Raw genomic sequence first — 22887 nt, 5'->3', positions numbered from 1 at the left:
TCCTCTAAGTCTGGTTGAATAGTTGTGATAAATGATCTGTAGTCTGTAGAACAGCGTCATTAGACTCAGTGGAAGCAGCACTTCCTTGATATGATTGGAGTTGTTATTCTAAAATGATCAGAATCAGAATCAGAATCAGAATTCCTTTAATAATCCTCAGGGGGAAATTGCTTTTGTTACACACAGCTCCAAAAGAATAAGAATAAACTTCAAACACAAAAGTAAAAATATAAATATATAAAAGTATGTTTTAAAAATGATGATTATCATTTTAGTATTTTAGTATTTAGACATCATTGAGAACTGAATGACAGCATGTTCCTCACCATCTGAAATGTGTCTTAAATAACAGTTCTAAGGGTTAAGTTGGTTTTAGCAGCCTTTATAACTGATCAGTGTTACCTAATTTATCAGCTTGCACAACATCTCACTTAAAATCAAGTCCCACCAAGAATTGATCTTGAATCGCTGGATTCAGACTCCAGAGTCTTACACCATGGATGACCATGAGTTGGCTTCACTCACAACAGGTGTGTGTGGACTATGTCATGATCAGTCGATCAATCTTTTTTCATATAGAGCCAATTCATAACAAGTGTTATCTCAAGACGCTTTCCATAAAGAGCAGGTCTAGACCAAACTCTTAAATTAAGATAGAGACCCAACGATATGTCAGTAAAAAGTGGCGGCAGCAGACGATCCGCAGCAGTGATCCATAGAAGCCAGAGAACCAGAGCCAGGACGAGGATCCACAGGAACCTGAGAGATGAGATCACACCAAACGTTTTGAATATGATCCTCAAACTGTTTGAGCAAAAAAAAAAGCAAAAACTGCATGCATAGACATAGAGGAATGTTTCTGTATAGTCTGTGTGTGCAACACATTCTAATGAATTAGGATAAACATTACAGTTTACCTTTTTCATTTCCCAACACACTCTCAAAGCAGCAGGTACATGTCTGCAGCCACCCGTGGCCACATTTTGACACTTGTTGCTGTGCAGGTTATTCCTCCCTGCACCTTGCTGCCTGTTGGGGCCACCTGGAGACCGTGAGGACTCTGCTGGAGCTGGGAGCCGATACGCAGGCGAAGACCTTCAGAGGGGACAGGCCTGTAAACCTGGCCACCAGATACTCCCATGCAGACTGTGCTGACTGCCTCATCCTGGCGGGTGTGTGTGGGTCATGTTATGGTATTATCTTTGGTATAGCTGCAGATCATTGGTGACCTGTGTGTGTGTGCTTGTCTTTGCGCAGAAGCCAAACAGGACTTGATGTCATATGTAGCCTTTGTTAAAGACCTTATCTGTGACCCTGAGAGGAGTCTCACAAAAGAGGAAAAGGTAATACGTTTCTTTGCATCGGGATTCAACTAATTATTGACACTCAGATGTACTTATGAATGCATCCTTTTTAAATGAATGAGTGTGGCCATACACTGTCCTCATCCACCACTGAGACTAGGTTTTTTTTCTCTTTAAATGTATTAAATTATCACTGTGAAGATGCACATTTTACATTTTCTCAGCTTCGCTATGTTCACATCTGCAAAGAATAATTTCCGTCTTCACAGCAGCTTTTAAAAGACATGAGAAGTGCATATTAATAGTCTGCAGAACTGTAATAGGCAAGGTATACATTTACACCGCAGCTCTTTCTATCAAGCAATAAACCCCAAATGTAAGTCGCTTTGGATAAAAGCATCTGCACAATTAATGTTATCTAATGGGTAAGTGCAGCTCCTTCGATCATTACCGTAAAATGTAAATGTCTTTCCACTAGTTCTTAATTTGCCCTGCCATTTCATTCCTCTCGTCTGTCCTGAAAACTTCTGCACAGAACATCTGCACGCGTGCCTGCTCTGCCAAGTCCGACTGGATTCAGAGCAACGCCAGCAACTCAACAGTCTCAGACTTCATGGCCCAAAGGAGAGACATGGAGGACAGTCTTCAGCCCATTCTGAGCAAGCTGTCAGCTCAGTGTGAATAGATCTAATCGATCAACGGAAATACATCTCACCTGACTGTAGGAAGCATCTGAAGTGATACTAACTACTGTGGACTGATGTTGGGATTGCAAATGTGTTACTAGTTTTTTTTTTTCTTTATTTCTGATTGCAGAAGATGGCAGTGTAATAAATATCCCAAAATGTTCTTTTCTGTGTATAATTATTTACCTAAACCTCAGTGAGATTATATGCGTGTCTTCATGTGGTTCACATGTAACTGAAACTTTGAGTGTTTAATGCCATGCTACACCCACTGGACCTAAAAATCACCGTGTGAAGACGCTTCAGCTGCCCGAGGCAATAAGACCAACGGAGACAAAGCCCATTCCATCATGCACACTGATGTTTTATTGGAAATTCACAGCAGAAGCAAGATGAGAGACTCACAGAGCAGCTCCACAACACCCTGGTTATCAGAACAGCTGACAGACGCAGCCGGTTCACACACAGAGGAGCCCTCGTTCGACACGAACCAGCCACGTAACATTGCAGGATAACCCAGAGCATAACCACCTCTCCGGTTAACACACACATCGGTAAGAACATGCACAGTTTGGCCAAAGTGAGGGGAATAATGCCTGTCCTTATTGCTTTTCCATCCTGCCATGTTCAACAGGCAGACAGAGTGGTCAGCCACTCAACTGTCATCATTATCAGTTATCACTCATCATTTCAGCCATTACAGTATCATAACCACACACACACACACACACAAATGGAAGACATAGTCGTCAAAAATGTAAAACTTTACTTTAGTGACCACTGAACTTGTCTACACCTCAGTTGATTCAGCGAAAAGCAAATCATTTCATTTCGTCGCTTCTCATGTGTTTAAATGTAAATAAAAATGAGCCTCTCCGGCCTGAACTTTGACATTTACTTGAGGGTGTAATGACGTAATGTACAGTCATTTTTTCAGTCCCACGTACCATCACCATGCAGGAAATAACAGCCAAATAAGAAACTGAATACACCTAGAAAACAAACAATCTCACCTTCAGGTATTCCGACAACGTGCCAGCTTCACTGCCATTGGACACTTTCTTAAAGTGAAGCCTTGCAGTTGAAGTCCTGGACCGAGTCATTTCTGAATTTAAGAGTATAGTGGACATCATTTTTAACAGCTCACACGATTGCTTTACATTTAGCAATACTCTGTGAGGTCACTCAACAACTGACACTCAACGTGGAGATAAAAATGTGTTTCGTTTTTGTCACTGGTTACTGTTGACTGCATCCAAAACGTACCCCAAACAAATAAAATGGGTAGTATAAAACTGACCTGTCTCCTTTAAATCATTATCTCTAACTCACACTGATTTAACTACTTCTTTCACAAAGCAAACAAGAAGCAAAATCCAAGTGTAAGGGTGTGTACAGTATCCACAAGTCCATCCACACCATAGCAACCATGTGATTTCCGTGTCAGTGTATTTAAATTGATTTTGCAGCATCACTTTTGCATATTAACAACTGTTAGCAACATCTACAGAAGCCACGCTGAGCGCTGTAGCTAACATCCTAGGACTTGTACATGTCAAAGGCACTCGAATCATAAAACTAAAGTTTCACAAACCTCCGGAGGGAGGAACACCTCCGGCTTTGAGACTCAAAGCCGTTTTTCTGTTGTTTCTTTAGGTCATCCCCACACCTTCCAGATCAGGCCTTTAACCTGCTAACATCTTCCCTTCATTATCCTCAATTAACTAACTCTTAAGCTCTACACATATTTGTTTTTTTTGTCTATACAATGTTATCTATGATACAAAGAGACAAACTGAACATAAAATAGGTACCTTCCAAGTTTATCGTCCTCAAAAAACTGACATGAGTGAGAATTTTGCTGGGTTTTTTTCCCCAACAGGGTTTCACAGCAAAAAGACAACTCAAGTGTTTGCACACACGTGCAACACACAATACAAATATTGGCTATAGAAGTGTCAGTTTAAACAGACTCAGTCACACTCGTGGCAGACAGTACGGACAGAAATAGAGGCCGATAGAGCGATTCGTATCTTCAGCAGGGTGAAACGTGATGCAGGACCGAAGGTTGATCAAAATACAAAATCATGCAAGGACGTGTGTATGTTTGACACAGTGTGCCGTCAGTCTCCAGCCAAACCTGACCAGTACCAGGGTGTCATTTTTGCGTCACTGAATTTCGCAGGTTTGGATGCTGCAGGCAGAAAAGGTTTGGAAACAGGGAGGATGAAATGTCCTTGTCCAGCTCAGGTAAGTTTGATTCCAGACTTGTTAAACACAGGTCCTCAACGTGGTCTAGTTTTAAACCTCCATTATAGAAACACATGATTTCCTTCTGCAATGCCCATTTGGCAGGATGGTCAGTTTTTAAAGTCATGAATGAAGCTGTACATATTGGATGGGACTTGTTCATCCAGTCTTTAGCCTGGTTCCTTTGCTCTTAGCTCATAGAGAAATGTAAGAGCGATGATCCTGTGTGGAGAAACAGCCGCTTACTGACTTCAGTTCTCTCCATCTCATTTTCATGCATTTAGAGGATATTGAGGAAGACCAAAATGAACAACTTCGAGCTATCGCTGACCTCTGCTCAGAGTTAGGGTTCAGTATCCTCCATCCCTGCCCTCACGCTTAACTGGCAGAGTACACATACCTTGCAGTTATCATATTGTGCTATGTTTGTGTGTAACCTCTTATGGCGGGACAGTACAGGGAACATCAGTCACTGCATGTCCACACCCCTACCTGAGAATAGATTTTACCAGCCAGAAACCTGCCTCATTGACAACTTTTCCTTCAGTTTTCCTTTTGGCCATTAAAGTTATGATTTAATTGTGATGGAAAATTATTTTCTGCCTATTTGGCTGCAACAAAGTTGATCAAAAACAGCTGGTAACAACAGTCTGATCCCTTCTGGGACTTACCATGATTTAGGAAACAATGTAGTCTACAAATAACTGTACTATTGTTGTGAGCACTAATTTAGACTTTTACTCACATCTCAACTAACATGACATGTGTGGTGGTAACTCTCGAAAAAAGAATTTACAGACAGATTTTTATTCCCACGTAAAAACCTTTGGCTGTTCCTCAGTACACACTGTTCTCTCTCTCTGATGGAAACATGGGGGAAAAGTGTTTATATGTCACATGAAAATGAGGTTTTCTTAACTTTTTTGGAAATAAATATCAAATCAGGGCAACTACCAAAACCAAGACCCAGGCTCTTTAAGATATACTACATGGATCCTGACCTAAAGCTCGACAGACCTGCATCTACAGCGTGAGCAAAACCAACCAACAGAACTTTGCAGGACTTGTGTGGACTTGTGGACCAATGTGGCTGCTACTGGAGCTGATACAGTATTCACTCTCAATTCGAAGTTGAAAGGCTCCATCTCCGAGCCAATGACCGTTGACATCTCTAAAGCGGCCTATCATTTTAAGACAGAGTGAACTGTTGTGGCATAATCATGCTGGTGAACAGAGGGCTTATTGAAGAAATCTAATCCATTGGCCGGTAACCTCATATTCCACTGGCTGTCGAGGCCACTGAGGCTCATTGTTTCTGTCCAGTCTCCAATAATGATAGGAGGCTGTTGTTGATGTTGACGATACCGTGCCCGTCTGGAATCCACGGTGTTCCTTACCTGTGGGCTTTCACTGGAATATCTTGTGGGGACGATGGGACTTAACACGATGAAAGGTCACAAACTTGGTAAGTTTCAGCAGTGTGCTTCACATTAGAGTCAGCCGGTTGTCTTCTGAAGGTCAAGGGACTCAGGGAGGGCCACCGCTGTCCAGCGTTCACTGTGAGCGTGTTTGTGTGTATATGCATGACGTACCGTTGCTCCTAGCTGCAAGTAAGTGTGCATGTCCGGGAGTGTGTGTTCAGAGCCATTGTAGTTTCCAGTGGGAGCAATGTTAGTTTAACAGTGCTGTTCAGTGGCACTGCGGTGCCACATGTTGCCCTTAACACAACCTGACCAAACTACCAATGGCTTTGGATTTGTGTCTCTCAGTGCTTGTCAGGGTCCCAGTTTGGTAGTCTCTCCAGCAAAGCCTTATGGTCCACACCAACAGTGGCCACCAGTCCTCCTTTGTTGACTGGTGTTCCACTGTAGTCGATGTCCTCTCCCTTTAGGGTTGTCATGTGGCCTCCTACAATCATGACGATTGATGATTAAATCATTTCAACACATTCATTACAAATGTAAAAACATAAGAGGGCTTCGTATTTAATCTCGATTACAGAATAACTGATATCCTGTCACAGTTTAGCGAATCCGTTTATGCGTGGATGAGATGTGGAGTAAGATCGACGCTGCATTTAATCAAACCACATCCACACGGTCCCGATGACGCACATTAGCTAAGTTGTGTTGAGTGTTAAACAAATAATACCCACGAAGGTTTCATTTCCAGCTTTAAATTTGATTGTTACTTAATTAGTCAAAAATATTTAATGTTTCAGAAAAGTAATTAGCCCCAGAAACCAAAATTTCAGTGCCTTAAAAGGATGAGTGTACTGAAAAGTAGTCCAGCAAACAAAAAGGAAAACATACAAGGATATCTGAATAGACTTTGAAGAAAAACAGTGGAATATAGTGGTTATTACATTACCTAGTGCATTCAGTAATGCTGCACCAGCGCAGATGTCCCATTTCTTAATAAAGGTGATGTGGACGTAAGCATCTGCCTGGTCTATAGAACCCGTTTCACTTGAAGGCATCTCCAAAAGTGCCAGGACCTTATATCCTGAAAGAGAGAGAAGGAGACCACAGTCTGTATGAGCTGGTTACAGTAACACTGCTGCAGCTGGCTGCCCTTCCTCGGAGCCTTTGTCTTCAGCCCATCAGCTTTATAGCAGCACCTTCGCCAGTGCATCATGTAAAATGCAATGGAAACACCTGTTGATGCCGACAGTCTTTTTGATGATGGGTGTGTTTGTCCGTGGTAATTTTACCAATGTGCTAAAACAATATTTGTAGTGTGAATGCGTTTAACTGTGTGAGTGAAGCCTGCTACTGATTGGTTATGTTTAGGCATGACCTGCCTTGGACATCATGTTGTGTTGAAGATAACTTGAAACTAGTGATTGCTATAAACTCACAGTAATGAATCAAGTGAGAAGTACGATCATTTACTCAAAGATTTCCATATAACCGCCCCTTGCAGGTTTAAGGCACCCCTGAATTGGCTTCACTTTTCAGACCCAGAACTACGTCAATTTCTTTTTTACAGGCTATGTGAACACACCATCAGAACACTACAGACAAACCTAAATATAGGGCTATAACAGAACTCACAGCTGTGTGAGAATCACTTTTTAAAATCCAGTCTACCATTTTAGCTGTATATGGCTTTAATAGTTATAGTTTTAATAGTTATTCTAAGAAAATGTAGTAACTTGCTCAGTTGTTTGAACTTAACGATATATAGCCTCCCACCTTCATCTGCACATGCAATACTTCTGAAAGTAATAGATAGATGTAAAGGAATTCTCTCCTCACCTGCTCCGCCTGCTTCTATGATCGTTGTGCTGTTTCCAAAGGCATCCAGGAGAAAATTTTTTACTTTTCCAGAGTGGGACCGTGACACGATCACCTTTGGGGGGCTGACATTGTAGGACGCCCGGCGATGCATGTTTGACCCTTGACCTACAAAAGCCCACGCTGGGGGAGAGATGAAAGAGAGACAGGGAGAGGGTCAGAGAGGGGATGAAGTTAAATCCATATTATTTTGGCAACTAACAGGTGTGATTGCACCTGAGACCTAGGCCACATTGACGGGCCTCCTGCTCTACTGGCATACAGAAGGTACGCTGATACACAGACGCTTGTTTGAACATAGGTATTGATATATTGATATTAAATGGACTTCTTAAATGTTTTTAAATAAAATGTTCAAATAATAAATATGTTTACACAAATGACGTGTTTATTTGCATATAGAACTGGGATGTGAGATCCAGTCACAAGTGGTCAGTTGAGGCATGTATGAACGCCACGTGTAAACACACACACACTTAGAGCTGTCCACCTGTGAGCTGGTCACACAAGACACATGTGAAAGCCATGTTTGAACAGGGCCAGATTCCAATTCAAAATGTGGAGGCACCTTGTTTGATGCACACAAGAAAAGCTGTGAAAGCGCGCACACACACACACACACTTACCAGTGAACCCAGTGAACGGCAGGTGTATCACTCCAATGATCGGCTTACCATCCACAGCCACACATACCATTGTGGTCACATACTTCACCAGATTCTCTATAGAGAGAGAGATTTATGGATAAAGACAGAGGGCAGAGATGAGAACGAGGATAAAAGATGAAGAAGAGGTTACAGGATATGGGTGGGGACAGGAAAAATGAATAGGAGACGTGTAGAAAGAACAGAGGACACATAGATAAGTGTCAGCAAGTGTCCCATGTGTGTGTATTTAAACCTCTATGCTTTATATCATACTAAATCATTCTGCTAGTGTGCAAGTGTTTCAAATAATGCATGGAATTCCTGCTCTAATAGGTACACATTAGGAGATTAAATAGGTACACATGGACTAGGAAAGTCTCCAACTACCAGTGAGGTGTCCTACCACTGGGCCACTGAACATTTAATCAGGAGTGGGAGACAGCCTGGCTGACCAAATCATTATTTCATAATTACAGCACTGTCAAAACTACATAATACACGTTAATGACAGACTCGATTGCCGACTGCCGATTCAGTCCTCTCCTGCTCTCTGTGTGCATGCTCAGTCAACTTTCCAAAATTGTAATGGTGCAATAAGCATACTTAAAACAAACAAGTTAAGCCACCACACCTCCTATATGCATTCAAGCTTCTATTTAACCTTGACTAGACAGTTCACAGTGTACCCTAGACTGCCAGTGAATCCCATGAGCTTGATCTGTGAAGGCAACTCAAAGCCTGACTTTTGACTTCAACTGTTCACAGCTCTCAGTCAAGTTCAGGAGCAGCACAAGACGACGTCGTCAAAAATTAGAGCGAGAGTTAAACTGGCGAAACTTCAGCGACATGCACACCTGTATACTCTTGTGTAGCATCTAGAGGATCGATCCACACAGTGATGCTCTCAGCAGGGACGTCCTTGCCCCCCTCTATCTTGTCTAGTATGTCAGCTGGAATGTCCCGGCTCCACGCTGCAGACTTATCCACCATGTTGTCATGCTCCTCACTGTTCACCTGAGAACAAACACACGCACACAGAATTAGGACTCCCGTACTTCGGGATTATTTCAAACTTCAAACACGACGTAACAAATGAGCCGTCCTGTCTGTCTCGAATCTAAGTGAAGCAAATACGGGAAAGATGAGACCACTGCAGCTTTCCCCTCACATCGGATGAAAGCCTCGTGCATGGTAGTTTCTGGTTTGTGATTTAAATATTTAACTGCCTTAGAGTAGAGGAACTGGTATCTAATGGTAAATGGTCTGTATTTGTATAGCGCCTTTCTAGTTATTTCAACTACTCAAAGCGCTTTACATGACATCCTCATTCACCCATTCACACATCATTCATACAGGAGGAATGTAATTTGGAGGAGACTATTCTTTCATACTCATTCACACACTGAAGCCATGCTTCAGGAGCAAGTTGGGGTTCAGTGTCTTGCCCAAGGACACTTCGACATGTTGACCCATAGGAGCTGGGGATCGAACCCCCCGACATTCTGATTGAGGGACGGCCCACTCTACCACTGAGCCACAGCCACCCCTACCTAATCTATCTAAGTACTGGTATACTGTAACTTCTATGGAGTTTCCACAGTAGACAATCAATGGCAGAAAAAGACGATGCAGAATGGGAAGAACTTGCACAACAACAGCTCCAGTGGCTGCGCTTACCGTGACTTCAGGAAAGGTGTTCTTCATGAGGTTATACATCTTTCTATGAGACTGCAGGTCCCCCATAGTCAGAGGCTCGCTGGCTCCCTCCCTTGTCTTGCCCTTTGACTTCTCCTGCAGGCTATTTTCACTACGCACCGTCTTCACCTACGGAGTGAAAATCATCCTCTGATCACACACGCTGATAGAGTGGGGCACCTGATGTACCCAATACAATAGACTATAGTCACAAAAATATGAAATATTTCCACTACAGTGTATTAGACTTTATTAACAACTGGCTCAGAAGTTATATATAAGGTTTAGCTAGCTTAGCTTAAAGATACTTCCCTTTTTGTCATTACAGTCATGTCATAGTTTATCCAACAGCTAAAGATTTGAATTGAAGGAAGAGGATGTTTTAGCCAAAGTAAGTCAGCTTTTCCTTCAGCAGAATGTAGGTTTAAAGAAAAATCTGCTGTCTGTTGTCCTGGTGTGGCTCCTGTCAGGGAGTTTAATACTTCCAATTCAAAACTAACAAGTGAATCACTCGATAATGGTTACGTACTAAATCTAACCTAAATCACGAGAGCCTGCTTAACATTCGTCCAGTGAGCTGTGAAAATAAACGAGTGAATAAAAAAGCGTTGGACCTCTCTGCCACCGAGCACCGCAGCCTCCACCGAGACGGCCAGCAGGTCCCTCAGATCCACTGTCCTCTTTAGTCTGCGGAGAGGGGAGAAAGGACAGAACCAGAATGTGTTATAACAGAAGCGACTGAGAAAAGCTTCCATTTATTTATTCGTTTATTTATCAGCCTCATCAGCTTTTGGGAAAGTTGAATGAGAAAGCAAGTTGTGCGAACTTCTGTACCTGTACAAACCTGTAGACCGCCGAGAGCCAGCCAATGGGAATGTTTCAGGTACTTTAAGTATTGAGGTGCATTAGTCAGGCCTACCAAGCAGTTGGATGACTCACAGAGCTCCACTGACACTCAATAAATTAAAGGCAGCGGCTACAGACAGGTAGGAAGCTGACAGAAGACTACACTGTTTATAGTAAAAGGCCCGAGTCCATCAGATGGACCATGCAAATGCATATAGTGATATGAGCCTGCAGACACCTTCTCTCCCTGCACCTCTTTCCTCCCATCAGCTGGGCACCAAACTCAAAGAGATCTTCTCTCTCCAACCAGGGTGGACTACAGACACAGTAACCGTGCCTCCGATGACAGCTGCCCGCCACAGTGGCTGAACTCGGTGACTTACTGAGAGGAGTCCGCCCTGAAGGCGGCCAGGCGGCTGGAGATGACGCCCGCGTACAGGTGGTAGATGACGCCGACTCCGAGGAGGCAGAACACCGCTACACCGAGCGGTGACAGCCGGATCCCCATCGGAGCCATTAACGTCCCCGCTGGATGATGGGAGCAGGAAACCGACGCCCGGAGAGACGTGAGCTACGTGTAGCTGACGTGGCTGTCACAGCTAGCGAAGGCGGTAACTGGCTGCTTCACACCTGGCGTTCAGTTTTCGGATAAATGAAGCGAACGAGAAGCGAGAGGCGGACGAACCGGAACGGTCAGGAAAAAGCCACACACGGGACACTGTTTCGGTTAGTTTAGATGGCGAACCGTTTAGCGTCGTCCGGCGTCCGCGAGAGCAAATTCACCGAATAACCGACTGTCGCTCCTCGGTTGTAGCGACATTCCGTAGGTCGGACAGCTTGGCGGCAGGTCCGTGCTCTCGCTGCTAACTCGCTGAAATAAGCCAAGTGTCCGCTGGTGTCGACAGCAAGAGGAAACAATCACATCTCTGTTCAATCATTTTTCCTCCCTAACATTACGTACACAGCAGAGGTCACAGGCACTTTTCTTCCGGGTTACTGCTGCTGTCGTCATCAGTTGGTGTAATTGTATTCAGTCACTCTGTGCAATAAGAAACAACTGGAAACAGCTTAGGATAGTATATTATAGTACATTTTATTTTAATTTTTCACACACACATCTATCTATCTATCTAGAACTGCTCCCAGGTTCAAATTCACCTGACTGACTTCCTGCTGAAAATTGGTTCCAAAATGAGAGTTTGTGGTCTGATGTCAAAGAATTGAAGTCACACATCCATATTCTGGGCTCTTTCTTATGAAGACCACTTTTATTTGTTTCATGGTGGATTCATTTCTGGATGACATTTGCTTATCAATCGACCTCTGGGGGTTGGAACAAGAGCTATGATGCCCTGATTGTTGAGAGACAGAGCAGCCAATCAGAAGACTAGTGTGGGAATGCAGTTAGAAATAGATATTTCAGTAGATACTGATTTAATTGGATACTTGTATATTTCATCATATTAATTTCTTGATTATTTCTTGATTTATTATTATTAATAAATTAATTCATATAAGATTTTCATGAGCTTTTCTTTTTAATACATTGTATTTGACCAAACTGAATGAACCACTTTTGATGAACCCTCCCAATCCTGTTTCAGAGTTGAAGACCTAAATGAAGACCTAAGATACAAAATCATTGTAGTAGGACTGCAATACCTAATGATTAAAACAACTGTTTTATAGCTGCAGTAACAATAAACAACAGACATACACTGCTAAAACACACAGTGTCTCTCAGGATGGGGCTTTACATGAGAACAATCCCCCACATTACTCAGCCAGGAAACTCTGTCTGGCGAAGCAGAAAGAGGGAATTTTGCAACACTATAACTTTGGTCCCCACCGAGTCTGGCCTGGTCTGATTTAGACGGCTCAAGCTCAGTTGAATGTTAGGATGCATTTCTCTACAGAATGGAGGACTGTGGACCATCGCTTACATTGGAATTGCTTTAGACAGGGATTTCTCCAAAGCCACTATGAGCTGGAGGAAGACTTACAAAGACCAATAACTCTTTCAAGTCAACGACAGACTAAAGAAAAATGTGAACCTATCATTTAACTCTTCAGAATTGCTCAACTTACTTTGTGAGGAGACATTTTGAGTCATTTCACAAAGACCTCACTGTCATTACTTTTGATTGGAACTACTTTCTACCCGTAAGATACACCACAAAATTCATTTACTCCCATTGTGATGGTATCTGACAACATAGAGGAAGAAACAACCTAAATGATGGAGCTGATGCTTCCATATAGGACACAAGGGCTCACTGAATGGTTTGATAATGCATCTCTTCTCGAGTCACTACAGTGGATTTCAACCTGTCATCTGCATGAGTGAACCACCCCTTCAAAAATATACGAGTGTTTACCCAAAAACGATCCAAAAAATAAATAAATAAATCAAATACCTTGGACATGCAGAATCACACAGCTCCCAACGGTTGCATTTGTGACAGCGCCCTTCAGTGTGCTTAAGAAATGACAGGTTTTAATTGTTTCTCCAGCGTTTTATTCTTACCAAGGTGGAACACGCTTTGAAACAATTGGACCATTATGTGACATAAACTAGTACACAATAAGCAGCTCTTTAGGGTCACTGCAGTAACGGGTCCTTAAAGCATTACTAATTATGAGGAAATTATTAATAATTTATAGAAAACTTTCTTTTATTAGGATTATAAGGTGTTGGTCTGAGAGGAAACACCAACATAACAGCAGGTTATATCTAGGAACCGACATCAGTCTGTGTAATCAGTGAGCTTTTCCTCCTTGTTGAACCAGTCAGTGTGTCAGATTTTCATACTCTGCGCTGTGACCGTTTCCACGATCGCCGTTGTCCTCCGTTTCAAAGTAACGGCACAACATCACCTCGCCTTGGTTTTCTGTCCTCCTCCTTATATCTCCTGGTCAGCTGGCAGACATCTTCACAGGCCTCACGCCACCTGCTGTTTGTCTGCTCGTCCCTTTGTCCTCATCCTCATGCTTCCTCCACTGCATGACTTACCCTTCCCCTTCTCCTCCTCCTCCTCGCTCTGTTGGCCATTTGACAGAGATGTGGTAAGACTTCAGCTCCTCCTCAGATACGAAGTCAGGCGCACAGCTCATGAGGTCATGGCCACGGAACGACTTGGGGAAAGCAATGACGTCTCGGATGCTGGGAGCCCCGACCATCATGGACACCAGTCGGTCCAAACCTAAAACAAGCATGGAGGGGTAAAACGGTTCAAAGCTACCTACATGTGATGCACTTGTTTAGGAAATTCAAACTATGAGAAGAGATGATCTTTATCTCCTGCATCAACTGTTACTAATTGTGTGTGAAAACACGCCGTTTAGATTTGGCCCCGCTTGTGATGTCACACCCAGGGATCGATCATGTGACCTCCTTCAGTCCTTCAGCAGGCTGATGGCCCCTGCCCACTGAAACCCAAATTCACCTTCCTGTCTGCCATTGTTGTCGTCTCAGACTAGTTCTGGTAATAAGATGCTGAAACAGATCGTGTAGACAACAGTCTTGATGGCCCACCATCTCAGGAACTTTAGAGTCAGCAGATTTACTTTATCTTGGATGAATTTGTAATGGAAATGTCCTGAACTTCGGACTGATCTGTTAAATCTGTTGGGGGGGGCGCCTTAAAGAAACAGTAGCTAAAATGGAACATTGAGAAAGAGGGTGAAAAGAGCAGGAAGCAGTATTCACAGAATGAGAAAAATAAGGTGTTTTTTGAACAGTACAGCATGTAAACATATTCTAGTAGTGCCCCTAAATACAAGTATGAACATAACAGGTATCCCTTTATAAACACTGGTAAATAACCATTTTCACCTTTTAGTTAATGCACATATACATATATCATATATCACGTACTGTATGTTTGCTCAATGCACCACTGCCACTTTAACCCTGATGTCAAATTCCAATTTTCCAACTGCTACTAGATTTAGCTACTTTACTTTCAATAATTTCTTTCATTATTTCACAAGTTATTGATTCATTCACACTACTCACTAAAAGTTAGGGATATTCGGCTTTCGGATGAAATTTCAGAATGCACCTAAAATGCACTATAACCTTTACAGGTGAACTTAAATTTGACCTTCTCTAAACTTTGTCCAACTGTTCAAGGTTTCAGTACTTATTGCATAACATGCTGTTCTCTAACAAGGTGACTGACCACAAAAATCACAAATCAAAAACAAGTGTCTGATCCATTAATCGACCACTAAATGTTCTGGTTCAATGACAGTTTGTATTTAAACAGTCCTCTTCATCATGCTGTTCACATTTTGAGGGTCACAGAGTGTCATCAGCAGTTTGTAACACAGAGAGACTGGAAGAGTCACTTATTGTGTCTCAACTTATTGAGACATTGACATTTTTTGTTGTGGTATACCTACCACTGTTGTTAGCTTTTGTTTCAATAAATTGTTTAAGATGAAGAAACTACCATTGCATGCTTCTACTTAAATGTCCTACTTTCATGATATAATATCACTGTAGCAATAACTTTTTACATCTTCCATAAATTTCACCTGAAAGTCAAATATCCCTAACTTTTTGTGAGTAGTGTGTATATTTTAGACAATGTATTCAAAATGTAAATATAATTATTCAGATTTTTCATCTGTACATCTGTTCAGTTCTTCATTCATTTCTGATTTGAACACATACAAAGTCTACAACCTGCATCAATACGGCATATTTCAAACTGGAATATAGAAAGATCTTTACTGGCTGCATTTTATCTAATTATATGTGTACGTGTTCTTATTTAAACACATAAATGATTCAATTTCCAGTAAAGTTTATTAATATTCAATAAAACGATATGCAATTACCAACTCTGCGGACTGCTATTTTTTAGCTCACTAGCCATGCTAGCTCCCTGAATTTAAGTTTTAAAACATTCCCAGAACATTTTCTGTCCCCATCCTGCTATCGGCCACATCATCTTAACTGGCTACATGTTGGGGAGTGGAACCAGATGGAACTCTACTGGAAGTGAATTTGTGAATGGGAGCACATGCGCCTTGGGAAGCAACATCCCCTGTGAAAGAGTGCAGAGCTAACCTTACCCAGAGCAATGCCTCCATGCGGTGGCGCTCCTGAGTCCAGAGACTCCAGCAGGTGAGAGAGAAGACTGGGATCCTCCTTCAGCAGACAGATGCCAACAGTTAGGACCAGTAACTGCTTCCACTCAATTCCAAAGGCTTGCTGAACTGAAAAATACGATGACTGACCTTCAGGATATTCTTCAGGACATAAAGCTGTTCTGAGGCCTTATGGATACGGATGGAGCCTCCACCAATCTCACAGCCATTCAGCACCAGGTCGTAATGCTGACCATGTACCTGGGAATAAAAGAATACAAGCCTTGATGCATCCCACGTGGCGTGTGAAGAATTCATTAGAAACAAAGAAGAAACAGGTTATGAGCACGTCGATGTGACTACCTTGTGTGGCTCTGTGTAGAGCAAGTGTGTGTCCTTTGGCTGTGGAGCAGTGAACGGATGATGGGCCGACTCCAGCTGCTCAGGCTGCTCTTCTTTGGGCAAGAATAGAGGGAAATCCACAACCCACAGGAAGTGGAGGGCTGAAGAGTCGCGGACTGAAATGCCATAAGACTCCAGGAGCTCTGCGCACTGCAGGCGAAGGTTTCCCAGCAACGGGCGCTGAGGGCGGAGCAAGGATGCAGTAAGACACCGGATAAATGGTAAACGGGCTGTCATTTTGGCTACTCAAAGCTCTTGTAGTGATGTCAGGAGAGAGCAAGGGTGGGACAGACAGACGTATTGACCAGGGACGTGCGGTCAGGTCATCTGTCATCATCCTCACCTGCCATCATGAGATGTATACTAATGATAAAATAAATATTTGTCCACTGATCTGTGCTATAAATGCAATTTCTGTATGATTCGAATAATTTCAATCATTTTTATAATCAAAATCGCTGTATTTTACGCATTTCCTGTTCAGTTACAGCGTAGGCAGCGAGGTGAGGCAGCACCGAGCTGTGCCTCACGTCAGATTGCGCAATCCCTTGCAAACTGGGTTGAGCGCGTGCCTTTTGCTTACTCAGCGTATGCTACCAATGTAATGCTTTATTAAAATGTTTTCATACATTGTAGACATTTTTATTATATGTCCTCACTTTCCATATAATAGGTAATGTATTTCACGTATGTCTATCATTTATTTAGTGTTAGGATCTGACATAAAGCCGCACTGAAAATACATGGTGAGGTGAGGCAGGCAGTAGCTCTGCCGCAATGAAGAGGGCGTACGTGAGCTCACGTTTCTTCTTGTTCGGTGGTTGCTCTTCTTCTACGTAGTCAAGTAAAGTTCAATAGGAGTCCGTTATTTTATGTTTTGCTCTGACTGACTGCAAAAATGGAGGATGTAATATCTCAGCTCAAAAATTTCTCAAAATTGGACTTTCAATCAAAACGTGAAGTAATAAATAAGAAGGAGAGGCGTATGGACTTCATTTACAAGTAAAGGTAAGACCAGTGTGCCAATCCTGTGTGTGACTGAGAGAGAGAGAGTGCATCCGCGGTGGTGCTGTGCCGCTTGTTCTAGCTGTCTGTAGCATCCACCTTGGTGTTTTTTGGGAGGCATACTGATCCGCTATACATTTTACATTCTTCCTTGGCCCAATATGTACCTGCTATGTGTATGGAAAGAATGCTGATATGAGATATGAAACACAATCGGTAGTTGGCAAATATATTGGGTGCATATATTTGTAAATGTGACTCTGAAAGAGTAAGTGCCTCACCAGCCACAAACCTCACCGCACGTCACTGGTATTGACGTATTTTTATGTTATATTCAGTTTTATCTTTCCTCCACCTGTTCGACTTTGCACTAAATCCAAGTTTGATGTCAGTGAGTTCTCTTACCACAGTGTTAAGGCAGCCAGCTGCCATCAGCAGCAGATCTCCTGGTTTGGCCCCAGTCCTCTGCAGCAGCTCTTCTGTGGCTGAGACAGACAAAAACTTCTTTAGGGGAGACTTCAGTGTGCCGTCTGCTTTGACCAGCACCACGCTGAGCTCCTTGGGACAAAATATATGCAAGGGAGGAAAAAAGACACGGTGAGAAAACACTGCATGTCGACACAGTAATACTGCACGTACTGCAGTAATACTGTGTGTGGATACCACCTTCATGTACATTATGATTACTTTTAGCTACAATTCAGTCACTTTTACAGTATTTCCTTATTTCCAATATTGCCTTTTATAATTATTAGTACAAGACGACGAGACACTGACAGAACATGAAATGGTGGCCTCACAAACTTTTCACAATCACAAGACAATACAAAAGTGAAAGTAAGGAAGAAGAGAGGCAAACCTACCTGGCCGAACTGAGTCTTCGCTGTTTGTTTCAGTTTTTCTAAATCTTTCCCAGCGAATCGTTTCTGTTGTCAGACACACGACACAGAATATCGTTTGAGACGGACAGAAAGGGGGTCGACAAGGGCACAACACATAGCAGCAAACCTCTTACTTATACACATAGTTTTTTTAATTTTCATTTGCAGGATTACTGTACCTCACACTGAATGCATGCGAGTATGGTCTGATGGATTTCTTTCAACAGGAAACAGTTTTGTTCTTACCGTCCCGCCGGGGACACAGATGGCCTGGACAGAGCCTCCTGGCTGACTCAGCGCTGATCTGAGGAATTCAACTTCTGTCGATAAGAAATCTTCACTGAGGTCTATCAGCTGGACAGACAGACGGACAGATAAGAAGAAAGACAGGGATTCGGACAGAGATGAAAACAAAGTGAGCTCAACGGGATGTGTGACGCATGCCCGTCAACGGGCTTGCAGGAATGATCTACTGGTGGCTATAACACAATGAAATATGCTTCAAAGCAAGTACACTGCGAGCTAGTGAACATGGATGTAAACAACACAGGTATCCTGTACTGTACTGTTCTATACTATAATACTTGAAATATATATGAAATCGGTTTGTAGTAAATTAGCAAATATGTACATTAAAAATTATGAGATCATCCAAAAAGACTCAACAAAGTTCATCTCAAGTAGCAGCAACACAATACTCAAGATCAAATAGTACCCAAAGTAATCCAATAACATACAATAGTGATACAACAACATTAATTCTTTGCTGCTGAAAAAGACCCAAAAACCAGGAAGAATGGTCTGATATGCAGTCATCACCTTCATAGTGAATCTGGTATCAGGCTTGTCCACACCGTAGTCCCTCATGGCCTCTTCATATGTCATGGTTTGGAAAGGAGCCTTAATGAGACCTTTCTCTGCGGGCCAGGAGTACTGTAACAAGCCCTCCACCAGGGACATGATACCTGCCTGGTCCACAAAAGACATTTCTATGTCTACCTGGGAGAGATGAGGAAAGGACACAGGTCAGGGCTGTAAAACCAGCTATTAGGTCCAAGTCAACACTAGGACTAAGCACGGAGGGGAACTGGAACCAAAGCAGCACTAATAGAATCACAGTCAGCACTTCGACACGGATATGTGACTACCAGAGGAAGCGTTACCTGGGTGAACTCAGGCTGCCGGTCTGGTTTGGAGCCTTCGTCGCGGTAGCATCGGGCCATCTGGAAGTACCTGACGGAGTGGCAGCAAAGGACAAAGAGGCCGCTGGTCACTGCATGCTTCTTGGTCGTAGCACAGTGAACCAAAGCAGTAAAACATTAGCGCTGTAGATCAAATATGGGAGCGTACAGTCAGAGCGTGGAGGCTTTGCACTGCAGAGTGAGCATATTCATACTTCTACTCCACTTAGTAGTCCACTACTGACACATCCGGAGTTACCAATTACTTTGCAGAGTAAGAGACACATTTTTTTACACTTTACAACAGCGGGCAGACAGATATTATAGTTTAAAGTGGGTTTGTAGAGATGTTTCATTACAAACTGCCGTGTGCTACTGCTTGAAATGATGCCAAGCGAGTAAAGTAGCTGGACGGCTAACAAAGAGCAGAAACTCACTCTGAAGCTCCATAAAGCAAAGAGGAGCTGTAGATTCAGCTTATAATTATCTGTAAGTTCTGTCATCACATTTATTATAGCCACTAGTTTAAGGGGTTGTTAGATCCAACCCCTGAGGCTTCTACACTCTAATAGGCTTCTTTGGATTAACAACAAAGATGTGATGAGTGTCGTGCAGATGGCACAGGCACTGGTCTTCCTGTAACACTGCAACCATCAGTCAGACTGCCACTGGAAAAACGGGATTAGGGTTAGAGTCTTCACCCACCTATCTACACCAGCCACCATTAGGAGCTGCTTGAACTGCTGTGGACTCTGGGGAAGGGAGTAAAACCGACCCGGCTCTCTGGATGGAACCACGAACTCTTTGGCTCCCTGAAACGCAAAAGAATGTCTGAGCATCATGTGTCTGACACCGCTCTTACAAAATGATCATCTCTTTTTTCCTCTAATTGATAACACGGCACAGACTAGGAGACACACTCTTTGATTCTCTGAAGTCGGCATAACTGAAATCTTTAAGGGGATGGCCTTACTCCTGGTGTTCTTTTAAACAAGGTAGGAGTTTCCACATCCACAAAACCTACAAATGAGAAAAAAAAAAGAGATAGTTAGAGACTTCAGGCGTGGTTCAGTCAGAAAGACCTGGCTTCTACTATCGGTTTGTGTTCTGATTGTATGATTGTATTTTTTTTTATGGGTTTCCTGCGTCCTCTAATTCTACTAAACTCCCGCTCTCCGTACCATGCACATTACAGAGGTATTCTCTCATCTTCATCACCAGCTGAGATCTCAGTCTGAGGTTCTTCTGCATTTGAAAGGACCTCAGATCCAGGTAGCGGTACTGCATCCGCAGAGACTCCGATTTCTGAACCACGAAACCATAAAAACTCAATCATCCATGACTGTTAACAGCAATATTACACGAATGAGCATTTGAAAACTAGTTCACATGCACGTAAAGCTACTTACTTTGACAAAGTCTTTCATTTCAAACGGCAGCTTTCGGCACACATTGAAAACCTCCACACTCTCAGCCAGGACTTCTATGTCTCCTGTCGGCATTTTCTGTTGGTGTGGATACAGCAGAGCGAGAAGTTGGAGCACTCTGAATAAGAAATGCCTACTTCAAATACTTCAGAGGAGGGGGTGACTGTGGCTCAGAGGTAGAGCGGGTTGTCCGCAATCAGAGGATGAAGGGTTTGATCCTCCTCCAGTCCGCATGTTGAAGTGTCCTTGGACAAGAAACTGAACCCCATCTTGCCCCTGAAGCTGTGCCTCAGTGTATTAGTGTGTGCATGTGAATGATTAGTTTTCTCCTGAAGGCAGCTTCCCTCTGTGGATGTAGCGTTAAGGCACTTTTTAGTAGCCAAAAAGACTTGAAGGGTGCTATACAAGTGCAGTCCATTCACCATTTAGCTCAAAATACTGTTTAAATCCTGCTTCTTTAAGGTGGGAGGTGTCAATCAAGCCACACTAGACCTGGGCCTCCATCACTTCTGTCCTTTCGCCCGAAAATATGTTTTCTTTCAAAAGGTGTGCAAGTATTGAAAGATTTAGATTACAACAAATAAAACGAAGAAATAAAGTGATTCACAATCAGGAGTGAAACCGCATCTGGTCTTTGTCTTTAAGTGACCTGATATTGTATTCAAGCCACAACTGGATGGTCAGTACATCTTGCATTAGTACCATACAAACAGTTTTTTTGTTCTTATGGTTTAGCAGCTCTAAATGTTCTCATGTGAGTAAGAAGAAGTCTAATATCTACTGTGACACACAAACCTTGTTCTCCTGTCCCGCTGGTCGTTGTCTGACTGTTCCTGTAACCTTGATGACCGACTCGGCGGTGAGATCACGCAGCACGGCTTTCAAGTCACTTGCAGACTTAAAACACAGGTAAAAAAAAAAAAAAGGGTTAAACTCAAGTAAAACACAGTTAATAATTTGACGTTATTTTTAATAGCTTTGAATTATTTCCAATTTCTTTATCATTTGTTGAGATCGTATTGACAGACTCGTGTTGTAGTATTTGAATTATTTCCGTCCCTACCTCTTCTTGAGGAATTAGAACTTGTGTCAAGCCGCTGAAGTCTCTCAGGATGGCAAACAGGTCGTGCCTGTTGGAGGCAGAAACAACGGTAAAACACACGTTTTGTATGTGGGAGAAAAACAACCCACTCCGGTAGAGCTCGAGCCCTGGCTTTGCAAAAGAACAACAGCCGGTAACATGAATTTAACAACAGAGAGGGAAAGCAAAGAGCTGACAGGAAGTCCAGAGGAGCGAGAGAACATTACCTGAGGTACTGGACCCAGCCACACAGAGTGACCTGCTCTCCGACATGATCTGATCTCAGCTCACCACAGGTGTGACTCCTGAAGGACAAACTGCTGGGACCTGGAGCAGCAGCAGAATAAAGATCAGTGTTGGAAGACGACTGGGGCAGTTGGTGACTGTATGATCATGTGATGCCAAACAAATGAATGATTCCAAGGAAAAGGTGCCAGTAAAACACAGCTACTTGCTTATAAGTTTGATTATTTCATGTGGTTTTGTATACATTTAATAGGCCTTGATAAAACTATATGGATGTTGTGATAATGATTTCATCCATATGAGACACTGTATATTTAGGCTGAATGGAACACTTGAGTGGATCATTCCGTTGCAGGACTTTTCGTGGAGCCTGCAGAGTCCAGATGCAAGAACCACAGTCACTGAAGTGTAATCTACCAGTTCTGAACATGATCGCCTCATCTCAGTGATGTACCTGCGGTGGGGGGAGCAGACCTGCAGAGTCCGGATGAGCAGCTCACATGCCTGACCAGAGGTCTCCACAGCAGGCTGCGCCCTTGGCAGGAGGTCCGAGCTGAGCTGCGACAGCGGAGTCCCCTGAACACACCGTGCAGCAGGTATCTGCTCCTTGCTGCCATTTTCAGTAAAAAAAACAAAGTGAGGCACCGGGTTGTCTGTCAGCTGGCAGTCACCGGTCACCTGGCTGTAGGCACCAAGCACATCGGAGCACTTCTTACTCTGGAAAAGCCTGAGGAAAAAAACTGTCTTCACGGCGCGACACCATAATTCAACGTGAGCGCACTGTCCGCACTCCGCAGACCGGGTCAGGGTGTGCAGCTTGGGTAACAGTCCTCCACC

The 22887-nt window shown here is 43.0% G+C and overlaps 3 protein-coding genes across 3 annotated transcripts; 1 reads left to right on the top strand and 2 right to left on the bottom strand.

The window, feature by feature from the left end:
• Positions 1-496: 496 nt before the first annotated feature.
• On the top strand, positions 497-2003 carry ankrd45 (ankyrin repeat domain 45). The gene is made up of 4 exons (XM_070844923.1): positions 497-530; positions 1005-1172; positions 1258-1343; positions 1840-2003. The coding sequence occupies exons 1-4, from the start codon at positions 497-499 to the stop codon at positions 1987-1989; spliced, it is 438 nt and encodes a 145-aa protein (XP_070701024.1). The 3' UTR covers positions 1990-2003.
• A 327-nt stretch (positions 2004-2330) lies between these two features.
• On the bottom strand, positions 2331-11698 carry bpnt2 (3'(2'), 5'-bisphosphate nucleotidase 2). The gene is made up of 9 exons (XM_070845674.1): positions 11111-11698; positions 10496-10568; positions 9864-10010; positions 9041-9200; positions 8166-8261; positions 7501-7662; positions 6611-6745; positions 3163-6148; positions 2331-3132 (listed from the first exon to the last, which is right to left on the bottom strand). The coding sequence occupies exons 1-8, from the start codon at positions 11242-11244 to the stop codon at positions 6006-6008; spliced, it is 1050 nt and encodes a 349-aa protein (XP_070701775.1). The 5' UTR covers positions 11245-11698; the 3' UTR covers positions 2331-3132; positions 3163-6005.
• A 1566-nt stretch (positions 11699-13264) lies between these two features.
• Positions 13265-22691, bottom strand: dars2 (aspartyl-tRNA synthetase 2, mitochondrial). Its single transcript, XM_070845156.1, has 17 exons — positions 22505-22691; positions 22032-22131; positions 21787-21853; positions 21519-21620; positions 20706-20801; positions 20478-20601; positions 20270-20316; positions 20002-20108; positions 19279-19348; positions 18935-19114; positions 18362-18469; positions 18098-18160; positions 17640-17792; positions 16191-16409; positions 15978-16088; positions 15813-15888; positions 13265-13930 (listed from the first exon to the last, which is right to left on the bottom strand). Exons 1-17 carry the CDS (start codon positions 22665-22667, stop codon positions 13737-13739), a joined length of 1980 nt encoding a protein of 659 aa, XP_070701257.1. The 5' UTR covers positions 22668-22691; the 3' UTR covers positions 13265-13736.
• Positions 22692-22887: the final 196 nt, after the last annotated feature.

Source organism: Pempheris klunzingeri, chromosome 15 (genome assembly GCF_042242105.1).
Source record: "Pempheris klunzingeri isolate RE-2024b chromosome 15, fPemKlu1.hap1, whole genome shotgun sequence".
Lineage (NCBI taxonomy): Eukaryota > Metazoa > Chordata > Actinopteri > Acropomatiformes > Pempheridae > Pempheris > Pempheris klunzingeri.
The sequence above is the reverse complement of the archived record's forward strand: the minus strand, read 5'-3'. Positions and strand labels throughout refer to the sequence as shown.

Coding starts and splice junctions, on each gene's coding strand:
- dars2 (XM_070845156.1), bottom strand. CDS start 22,667: ATGGCAGCAAGGAGCAGATACCTGCTGCACGGTGTGTTCAGGGGACTC. Junction 20,602..20,705: donor AAATGAAAGACTTTGTCAAA/GTAAGTAGCTTT, acceptor TTCGTGGTTCAG/AAATCGGAGTCTCTGCGGAT. Junction 19,349..20,001: donor ATGGTGGCTGGTGTAGATAG/GTGGGTGAAGAC, acceptor CCACTCCGTCAG/GTACTTCCAGATGGCCCGAT.
- bpnt2 (XM_070845674.1), bottom strand. CDS start 11,244: ATGGCTCCGATGGGGATCCGGCTGTCACCGCTCGGTGTAGCGGTGTTC. Junction 10,569..11,110: donor TTCAGGGCGGACTCCTCTCA/GTAAGTCACCGA, acceptor CCCTCTCCGCAG/ACTAAAGAGGACAGTGGATC. Junction 8,262..9,040: donor TGCTACACAAGAGTATACAG/GTGTGCATGTCG, acceptor CTCTCTCTATAG/AGAATCTGGTGAAGTATGTG.
- ankrd45 (XM_070844923.1), top strand. CDS start 497: ATGGATGACCATGAGTTGGCTTCACTCACAACAG. Junction 1,173..1,257: donor TGACTGCCTCATCCTGGCGG/GTGTGTGTGGGT, acceptor GTCTTTGCGCAG/AAGCCAAACAGGACTTGATG. Junction 1,344..1,839: donor GTCTCACAAAAGAGGAAAAG/GTAATACGTTTC, acceptor ACTTCTGCACAG/AACATCTGCACGCGTGCCTG.